At 45.0% G+C, this 11183-nt stretch overlaps 1 protein-coding gene across 4 annotated transcripts in view; it reads left to right on the plus strand.

The window, feature by feature from the left end:
* The window catches only part of ttll7 (tubulin tyrosine ligase-like family, member 7), a 204366-nt gene extending 193411 nt beyond the window's left edge, over nucleotides 1-10955 (plus strand). For all 4 annotated transcript variants that reach the window (XM_059983750.1, XM_059983752.1, XM_059983749.1 and 1 more), the window contains one exon: nucleotides 823-10955. In XM_059983750.1, the coding sequence (XP_059839733.1) occupies nucleotides 823-943 (121 nt within the window). In that variant the 3' untranslated portion in view covers nucleotides 944-10955. The remainder of the gene's footprint in view (nucleotides 1-822) is intronic.
* Nucleotides 10956-11183: the final 228 nt, after the last annotated feature.

Below are 11183 nucleotides of genomic sequence, written 5' to 3' on the forward strand. Positions count from 1 at the left end.
GGGAAGCACCAGAGGGAGATGGAGAACAGGCAAACAACTAAATATGTCAGGGATGGGGTAACATTTAGTTGTTTGCCTGTTCTCCATCTCCCTCTGGTGCTTCCCCCCGCTCCCCCTTTCTTTCTCCTGAGGCCTCCAGTCCCATGATCCTTTCCCCTCTCCAGCTATGTATCACTTTCACCAATCACCTTTCCAAATCTTAGCTTCACCCCACCCCTTCCAGTCGTCACCTATCATTTTGCATTCCCCACCCCCCCACCACTACTTTCAAATCTCTTACTATCTTTCCTTTCAGTTAGTCCTGACGAAGGGTCTCAGCCCGAAATGCCAACAGTGCTTCTCCCTATAGATGCTGCCTGGCCTGCTGTGTTCCACCATCATTTTGTGTGTGTTGTTTGAACTTTCTCCAAACAGTTTTTTGCACTATATTGGATCCGGAGTAACAATTATTCTATTCTCCTTTACACTTGTGTACCGGAATTGACATTAAACAATCTTGAATCTTGAACTTAACTGATGAATCCCTGTTTGCCAAAGAAATCAACATCATAGAGTCATATAACAGGAGTTGAGGCCATTTGGCCCACTGATTCGGTGCTGACTATTAAGCTGCCCCTTTACACGCATCCAATTTCATTCCCTCCACATTCCCAACGACTTTTCCCAGAGTCTATCACTTGACTACAGTGAAATTGGCTTGGTTTAATTTGGCACCATGGTCAGCGCAGCTATGATGAGCTGAAGAGTTTGTTCCACGGTGCACTGCACTGGAGGACTGGGGTTTGCTGCAGCGTTACTGACTAGTTTTCTGTCTGTTTCCAGGTCCCTGCCTCCCTCAGGAGTCCAACTGACCATGAAGACCTTGCCGATGACCTTCAGCCGTGGCCCAGCAGTCTTGCCCCGCTCCCGGAGCCTCCACACCGGAAGACTTGGCCAACATTGACCCACCCGTAGCCAGGGTTCCTGCTTTCCTCTCACGGCGCGGAGGGGAAGCTCGGACGTCCTGGACAAGGAACTTCCCTCAGCCTGGAGGGTCCATGGGTGGGCGAGAGGACTCCCATCTACCACGCACAGTGAACACCCCCTCAGCCTCTCTCACCCGCTATCTCAAACAGACTCGGGTGGTGGGCATTGGAATCTCAGCTTCGCTTTCAACCTGGAGTCACCTCTGGGACCTACTCTTCTTCCCTCCACCGCTCCCCCACATCTCTGACCCTGACTGTGACAGGGAACGTGGGGGCCAGGAACGGTGAATCATGTGTCTTAGCTTAAAAGAAAATCCATAGCAAGATAGCAAGAGAATGTGACTTTAAAATCCGTGCTGCTAATTGTTACATTAGAGTTACGCCTGCTTCGTTGGAGCTGCACTCGGTTTACCTGCAGATAACGTTTACATTCCTGTTAATGCTGAGGCAACAGCCCTCTGCTTTCCTGTCTGGATGTCATTTGCAAAGCCAGCATTTATTACCATCCCAGAAGTATGGTGGGTCTGCAGTCCCCTACAGATGGGGGGGGGGGGGGAGGCAGTCTTTTCTCAACCAATATCTGACTGGATGACTTCTCCAACTTCCACTGATTTTCCTGCCTCCCTCTTTCTCTCTCTTTCCATTCCCATCTTGGTTACCCTTTCACCTGCTCATCACCTCCCTCTGATTGCCCCTTTCTCCAATAGTCCTCCTGTCCTCTCCTATCAGATTCCTTCTTCTTCAGCCCTTTGCCTTTTCCACCTATCTTCTCCCAGCTTCGTACTTCACTGCCTTCTTCCCCTCCCTCTCCACCTTCTTACTCTGGCTTCTTCCCCCACCCTTTCTAGTCCTGAAGAATGGCCTCAGCCCAAAATGTCAACCGATTATTGCTGTCCGTAGATGCTGCCTGACCTGCTGAGTTCCTCCAGTATTTTATGTTTAGTTCCAGATTTGTTGACTGAATTTAAGTTCCATAGCAGCTGTGGTGGGACTTGAACTCACGGTGATCAAGACATTTGGATTGCTGTTCCGGTCACTGAACACTGCATCTCCACCCTACCAGATGCTCCAGTTTGAAGGTGCTGTTATGTAGAGCAGCAGGAGTGGTAGATGTGGTTTAATTCAGAATCAGGATTACTGTCATTGACATGTAGTGAAATTTGTTGTTTTGTGGCAGCAGTACAATGCAAAACATTAAATAATTGTATGATAAATTACAATAAGAAATGGAAAAAAAAATAGTGCAAAAGGAGAGCAAAATAGTGAGATAGAGTTCTGGGATCAACTGGGTGCAGGTAGGTGAGACTAGGCAGAATATCAGGCATTTATGGATTAGATGGGTTGAACATAAACATGAGAGATTTTGCATGTGGGACTTCAAAGCAACACAATAGAAAATGCTGCAGGAACTCAGCAGGCAAGGCAGTACCTATGGATATGAATAAACAGTCAATGTTTCAGGCCGAGGCTGTTTATTCTTGTCTGTAGATGCTGCCTGTCTTGCTGAGTTCCTCCAGTATTTTGTGTGTGTTGCTTCAGGTGGGCTGAAGGCCCTGTTTCTGTTCTGCAGTACTCTACGATTCCATGACTCTATAACATAGCACAATCCTCACTGATCTGAATTGAGGCTAATGACTCATTTCACTGCATGCTCCATTGTACATGTGACAAATAAAGCTAATACTTAGATCTTTAAATCTTCTCCAGTTTTACGCTCATCATTCCAAAATGTGTGTGACCCATATGACTGGCATGTCTGAGGTGCCCAAGGCCGATCTCACTCCAGTCCATTAAAACAAATGGAGACTGCAGGGAATATTCTGTGGGTCTGCTGGCATCTGTGGAGAGAGAAGTAGAGATGGCATTTTAGGTCAAAGTATCAGAGGAGCCAACATGGCACCAGTCCATTCAGCTCAACTTATCCATGCCTCCCAAGATGTTGACCTAAGGTCGTCCCCTCTGACTGCATTTGACATAGCGTGATCCACCTTGTAACCTAAATCTGTCTTTATGACTTGGAGGTGAAATGCCCAGTGGTTAAGACTCCACATCCTTCTCCAAAGCATCTGCATCTGTCCTACTGATGGGATGCTTCGAACTGCACATGAAAGCAGAGGAGGCTATTCGGCCCATCAGACTTCTGCAGTAACATATGGGATTCTCTGTGGCATCTCCTTGCACTGTCCGAGGCCAGATGCCACCACCAATTTTATCACTGCGATCCACCAGATTTTCGTTTTCCCTTAATTGAGCACCATATCCCAGTGCAGGTGATTTGGCCCACGATGTCGTACCGACCTTTTAATCTGCTCCATGATCAATCTAACACGTCTCCCCAGCAGACAATAGACCTCCATATTTCTTTCATCCATGTGCCTATCTATGAGTCTCCTAAATGCCTCCAATGTACTTGCCTCTACCAGCACTCCCAGTAGTGTGTTCCACCCACCCACCACTCTCTGTGCAAAAAGAGCTTACCTCTGACATCTCTGCTGTACTTTCCTCCAAACACCTTAAAATGATGCCCCCTTGTATTACCACCATGGGAAAAAAGTCTCCAGCTGTCCACTCTATCTATGCCTCTTAACATCTTGTACACCTGTATTAATTCACCTCTCATCCTTTGCTCCGAAGGATCAGGTTTAGTATCACTGACATATGTTGTGAAATTTGTTGTTTTGTGGCAGCAGTACAGTGTAATACATAATATATACTATAAATTAGAATAAGAAATATATTTTTAAAATTAAATTGAACAATATTAAAATTAATAATTATCAATAATAATAAAATTAAAGCCCTAGCGCGCTCAACCTATCCTCATAAGACATGATCTCCAATCCAGGCAGCACTTGGTAAGCCTTCTCCGCACCCTCTCTAAAGATTCCACATCCTTCCTATAATGAGGTGACTAGAACTGAGCTCAGTACTCAATGTATGTTCTAACCAGGGTTTTATAGAGCTGCAACATGACCTTGTGATTCAAACCAATATCAGCTGATTAAGATACCACACCTGGACAGTGATATATTGTTCTGACCACTTTACTGGTTGCATATGGAAGAAGGATGGTCTTTGAAATAGCTGGGGGGGGGGAAGAGTTCCCCACACAACAGACTTTGGCTGGAAAACTCTCAGATTGGAACTGACGGGGGTGCTGGACAACAACTATCAGTACTATGTGGAAGTGTTACGCACATATCTATAGGGTGCTTAAGACTTTTGCACAGTAGAGTATTTGTAAATGTGGACTGGAGAGCGACTTTGTAAATCTGGCAGAAGCAAAGGATGTTGAGAATGGTGAGGGTGGAGTGCCATGGGAGGGATGTGTGTCAGGTGGCAGAGAAGGAGTGCCAGGGGTGGGGGTTGGCATGGCCACTCATCCCTGAGACACCAAGCAGGGTAATTTGATTTCAAAGAAATGGGTTATTGATCATTACAGAATGTCTCTTTGGAGTTTCCCTCTTCTTTCTCCTTTTCCAAACCATGATTCCCCTCTCCCTGTCCCCTTCCCACTCTCAGTCCACAATATAAACGCATATCAGAATCAGAAATATCATCACTCACATATATCATAAAATTTGTTTCTTTTGTGGCAGGAGTACGATGCAATACATGAAATTACTGCAGTGCTGTACAAAAGTCTTAGGCACCCGTAGCTATGTATATGTGCCTAAAACTTTCTCACGTGTGTGTGTGTGTGTGTGTATTAAACAAGTAGTGCAAAAAGACGAAAAAATACTGAGGCCCTCCTCTTGATGAGGAGGAAATGCAACATCTCTCCATATCAGCACAGATAAACCTCGAAGACATGGGTTTAGAGTTAAGATTTAGAGGGGATGTGTCGGGGACCTTCCTCACCCAGAGCGTAGTGAGTAGAGTACCTGGAGGAGTGGTGAAGCAGAGGTACTGACATTGTTTAACAAGTGTCCAGATGAGCACTTAATCAGCCAAGGTACAGCAGGCTATGAGCTGAATGCTGAAAAATGGGTCAGGGTGGTGTAGCAGTTAGTGTAATGCTATTACAGCACCAATGACCTGGGTTCAATTCCCACCGCTGCCTGTAGGGAGTTTGTATCTTCCCCGAGACCGTGTGGGTTTCCTTCCACACTACAAAGGTGTACGGAAAGGCTCCCACCACCGTCTGCCTGAGACGGCGTGAGTTTCCGAGTGCTTTGGTTCCCGCTCACACACAAAGGTGTACGTGTTAGTAGGTTAATTGGTCACTTGGGTGGTGTGGGCTCGTTGGGCCGGAAGGGCCTGTCACTGTGCTGTACATCTAAATTAAAAAAAATGGATTCCACAGGTCAGCATCAATAACATGAGCCGAATGGTCTGCTTCCATGCTCTACGCCTGTACGATGCTATGAAGCCTATAGACCAGAGTTTGCAACTTTAGACACACAGTGCTCTGAACGTTTCCTCTTTTGGTCTGTGCTTGCCTTCCATACTTTTCCAGTAGGTGTCAGATTTTCCCTTCGGATAAGATTCTGCAAGAACCATGATGATTAAGAGCTCCGTCTCACACTGAGAGCTGCTTAGTATTGTCCGATATTATGATACAAAATCAATACAGCTCTAACGTAGTTGTGTTCCCATGTGAAGGGTGAGGGGAGTGAGTGCATCATGTCAGTGCTATCTGATTCTATCTCTAACCAGTTCTCTTGTGAAACCTTTCCTGTTTATCATTCTTTCCTCTTGTTCTCCTTCAAGCATCTCCTTTATACCTTAACTTTAAAATACACTTCCTTCTAAATAATCAAACACATGCATCTTATGAAAGATTAAAGCCTAACTTTTATTTAAGGGATACAGTGCGGAACAGGCCTTTCTGGCTGATCGAGCTACACTGCCTAGCAGCCTACCTATTTAACCCCAGCCTAATCATGGGACAATTTACAATGACCAGTTAACCTACTAACCAGTACGTCTTTGGACGGTGGGAGAAAACCGGAGCTCTCGGTGAAAACTCGCGGGGTTCATGGGGAGAACGTACAAACTCCTCACGGGCGCCACCAGAATTGAACCCTTAACTCTGAACACTAACTGCTATGCTACCGTGGATTTTTCATTGTTATTTAAAACTTGTGTACTGCAAGTGGTATGTTATCATTGACCTTAAATACACGAGAAACACCTCTCCCTCGAAGCTGTGCGTTTGCACGGTCGCGCGGTAACAAACGCTCCCGCGCGCGTAGCCTTTGTTGCTGCGCTTCGGAATTTTCTTTTATACGATGTTACTATGAAAGTGCTTTGCAGTTTTCGGGCTGTGTAAAGATCCCCTGCTCAGAGCAATGGTTGGTCTGTGCAGCTGTAAAACAAATTAGATGGAACGTTGAACAGAAGGGATAGTTTAGCTCGAGGTTAGGTTTCATAAACCCTGAAGGTTTGAGTTATGTTCTGTTTTAGTGAACTGAACTAACAACAATAAATAGCAAATTCCCTGTAGTGTATGGCCGGTGACGCTGGCGATGTATGTTATGTACATGACTGATGATCTCCGTTCCTGTGATTGGCATCTGGAGGGTTGCCTCCTTCGGTGCTGTGGGAAGAGAGGGCAAGTCACATTTCGGTCCACGACCTCCTCTTTTGCCACAATGAGGCCTCACTCAAGTTGGAGGAGCAACACCTCATATTCTGTCTGGTCAGCCTTTAGCCTGATGGCATGAACATCGATTTCTCCTTCCAGTAATTTTTTTCCCTTCTCCCTTCCCTCTTCTATTTGCCTGCAGGTCACATTGGTGTAATTGGGAGGCAGGGTCCTATTATCGTGCTGTGTCTCTAAATAAAGAGAAATAAAATGGAAGTAAATTATGGAAGTTGCTGTCGACCGGTCAGGCGTGATAGTAGGGTCGAACTTGAGTTTTTTTGCCTTGAATTGGCCTGCTGCCATAAAACAACAAATTTCACAACATACAGTATTGTGCAAAAGTCTTGGGCCCATGTACATAGCTAGAGTGCCTAAGACTTTTGCACAGCGATGTATTTGTCAATGTGGAGTGGAGAGCAAATTTGTAAATCTGGTGAGAACAAACGATGTCGGGAATGGTGAGGGTGGAGCATCGCGGGAGAGGTGGCAGGGAAGGAGAGCTGGGGTGAGAGGTAGTGCTGGTGCAGTCGCACCCAGCCCTGAGGTACCAGAAAAGATCATCTGATTCCAAACAATTGATTTATCGATCATCACAGAGTGTCTCTGTCATGTTCCATGCTCCCTTCCCTCTCCCTTCCCCCTTTCCCCAACCATGATTACCCTCTCCCTGCCCCCTACTCACTCTCAGTCCACAATGGAGAACCATTTCAGAATCAGGTTTATTGTCACTCACATATGTCATGAAATTTGTTTTTTTTTGTGTGGCAGCAGTATAGTGCAATACATAAAATGATAGAGTACTGTGCAAAAGTTGTAGGATCCATGTCCATATGTTTTGCTGGAAATAAACCTGATTCTGATTACTGAGTCTTCAAGGCTTTGGCCCTGCCTGGGTTCTGGGGAAGTAAACTCAGGAGAGGTTTATTTGTTTACACTTCTGGGTGGACTGGCCACACAATTTCAAAAGTCTGCTCGAAAGGATGTAAGAAAATGGAGGGTTACGGCAGTGTAGGAGAGAAGGGTAAGATTAACCTTGGAGTAGATTATTATCGGCCAGCACAACATTGTGGGCCAAAGGGCTGGCAGAGTGCTGTAATGTCCCATGTTTTATGTTCAGATTAGGCTTTAGTCACATCTCCTCAGCTGACCACTACCAGAGGACATGTGTTTAAGGTGAGTGGAGGAACGTTTGGGGGAGGATATCAGAGGTTATTTTTTAAACACGCAGTGTCATGCACTGATGGGGGTCGTGGTAAAGGCAGATACATTAGAGACGCCAAAGAGATTCGTAGATAGGCATATGGATGAAAGAAAAATGGAGCGCTTAGGTTAGATTGTTCTTGGAGTAAGTCAGCTCTGGTACTATACGCACTTGACCCACACCAGCTTCTGGGGTTTAGGAGCTCCAGTTCTCCAGAATATGGATTACCGGTGTAGCCCCTTTAAAAATTTTGGGCCTCTATGCAAATTGGCGGCCATGTTTTGGTGCTATGCCAGGAGTTTAATATTTAAAGTGCACTTGACCTCTGGTTTGTTGCTCAGTTGGCAGCTCGGCTCTAGTTCAGTTTGTGACTGCATTTTTGGATTTCTGTCTCATTTGGATTCTCGCCTAGCACCTAGTAAAGAACCCTCCTCTCACCTCAATCTCAAAATCATGTCTCAAGTCTAGCCTTGGATGCACCTGGACTAGGGTCCTTCCCATCCTCGCCTAGCCATCTCGTCACAAGTACAACATCATGGTCCGAAGGGCCTGTAATATGCTGTGCTGTACTGTTCTATGTTTGGACGAGGCTGGGTTTGATTCACCATATATATTGCTTAATTTCATGTCAAATTGATGGTCTTGTGCATAAGTATGGCATGGTACAGTTACACTACAAAACCAGCAGCAGCATTCCAAGCATGTTAATTCTGACAATAACACAAAGAGTGTAATTTTAAGGTGATTGGAGTGAAGTATGGGGGATGTCAGTGGTAGGTTTTTACAGAGTTGTGAAGATGTAGAACCCTCTGCCAGGGCTGGTGTTAGAGGCTTGTGTTAGATACACAAGGGGCTTTCAGAAGATTCTTGAGAGACATAGGCAGATGGATGTAAGAAAAAATGGAAGTCTATGGTCTGTGTGCAAAGTAAAAGTTAGATTGATCTTAGAGAAGGTTTACATAGGTCAGCACAACATTGTAGATCGATGGGCCTGTACTGTGCTGAACTCTTCTATATTCTAGTTTCAGACTAGACTTTAGTCGCCTGTCCTAACATCTCCTTATCTGATCGTACTGCTATGACAATAGGACATCAAAAGGGGTCTTAGACACATGAATGTAAGTTCTGATGAAGGGTCTTGGCCCAAAACATTGACTGTTGATTCATATCCATAGATGCTGCCTGACCTGCTCAGTTCCTCCTGCATTTTGTGTGTATTGCTCTAGGCTTATGTGGGCTGGTATGACGTTGTAGGCCAAAGGGCCCGAACGATGCTGTACTATTCTGTGAAAGTGGAGAGGTACGTGGTTTAGAGGGATACATGCCAAAAGTACTGGAAAGTGGGATTAGCTCGAATGTACATCTTGACTGATATGGATATAAAGGGCCAAAAGACCTGTTCCGAGCTGTAGTCCACTATGGCTCTAAATACAAAATACACTCAGTGGCCATTTTATTAGGTATACCTGTACGTTAATGCAAATATCTAATCACCCAATCATGTGGAAGCGACTCAGTACATAAAAGCATGCAGACATAGTCAAGAGTGTCAGTTGTTGCTCAGGCTAAACATCAAAATGGGGAGGAAATGGGCTAAGTGACTTTGATCATGGAAAAATGGTTGGTGCCAGATGGGGTGGTTTAAGTATCTCATAAGTTGCTGCTCTCTTGAGATTTTCAGGCACAGCAGTCTCTATAGCAGGGGTTCCCAAACTTTTTAATGCCATAGACCCCTACCATTAACTGAGGGGTTTGTGGACCTCAGACTGGAAAACCTTGTTCTTGAGTTTACAAGAAAGCTGCGATTAGCAAAAATCATTCAGTGAGCGGCTGTTCTATGGGTGAGAATGTCTTGTTAATGAGAGAGGTTGGAGGAGAATGGCCAGACTGGTTCAAGGTGACAGTAATTCAAATAACCACATGTTACAACAGTAGTGTGAAGAAGAGCATCTCTCAATGCACAACACTTTGAATCTTGAAGTGGATAGGCCACACTGGGTTCCATTCCTGTACCTAATAAAGTGGCCACAACATAATGGGTGAAGGCCTGTCTGGTGCTGTACTGTTCTGTATAGGTGACAGGAGTTTAGAGGGATGTGGGCCATCTGCTGGGAAATGAGGTGAGCTGCAAGGTACTTTTAGGCTGGCATGGACACTGATGGGCTGAAAGGTCTTTTTCTGTGTTGGAGAACTTTATGAGTCTTTGATGGCTCTGGGCCTGTACTCACAGGAGTTTAGAAGAATGAAGAGGATCTCATTAAAATCTATCGAATATTGAAAGTCCTCAGTAGAGTGGATATGGAGGGGATGTTTCCTATAGTGGGGGATCTAGGACCAGAGGGCACAGCCTCCGAACAGAGGGATGCCCATTTAGAATGGAGATGAGGAGAGTTTCTTTAGCCAGAGGGTGGTGAATCTGTGGAATTCATTGCCATAGAGGGCTCTGGAGGCCAAATCATTGGGTATATTGAAAGTGGAGCTTGATAGGTTCTTGATTAGTCAGGGTGTCAAAGGTTACAGGGAGAAGGCAGGAGAATGGGGTTGAGAGGGATGATAAATCAGCCAGGATGGAATGGCAGAGCTAAATCAATGGTCTGAATGGCCTGATTCTGCTCCTAGGTCTTATTGTCATAAATATGAAATATCTGCTCTGTATTTGGTGCAGTAAGGAATAATTTGAGCAGTTATAGAGTCATTTTAACATGGACCGATAGCTGATCCATGTGTAGCTGAGGATTTGAAGGTAATAAAAGCAACATTATATTTAATAAGGAAAAGCACATTACTGTGGCCTTTGAGCTCTGCAGGAGCACCCGATGAATTCCAGGCCAGCTATGGGTGTTTGTCTTTATGGGCCACTTTTTGTATTGTTTACAATGAAGTTAGTTTAACGGGTGACAGCAATCCCCAGTTGTACACCGCTCTGGTCCCAGCTACTCAATCACCGAGGCGGGCCGATCTCTGTTCAACAGTCAAGCCTTAGACGGGCGTGAGGAAACAGAAGAGAGCGGGTGTTTCTTATTGACTGTAATCTGTAAAAAAGCAATAGCTGTTGGCTGTATCCTACTTATAGATCTCTCTGCACAATGTATGCATCCATCTATCTAAATATTGTACCTATGTCTTAATCACTCTATCTGTCGATTCCTGTATCTATCTGCATAAGTTATTAATATTAAAGTGTATATATATTTATCCATCGGGGCTTGCTTTGTTGTTTCTGTTTTGTTGTTCGTTGTGTTCATGGTGATGAAATATGTGGTGACTCTTGTGGGCTGCCCCCTTGGGTGTGTCTTTAATATTTCAATTTTAATTTGGAGATACAACACAGTTATAGGCCCTTCTGGCCCTATGAACCCGCGCCACCCAATTACACCCGCATGATCAGTTAACCTAATAACCCATACGTCTTTTTGGAACGTGGAAG

The sequence above is a fragment of the Hypanus sabinus genome, chromosome 11 (assembly GCF_030144855.1).
Source record: "Hypanus sabinus isolate sHypSab1 chromosome 11, sHypSab1.hap1, whole genome shotgun sequence".
Taxonomy (NCBI): Eukaryota; Metazoa; Chordata; class Chondrichthyes; order Myliobatiformes; family Dasyatidae; genus Hypanus; species Hypanus sabinus.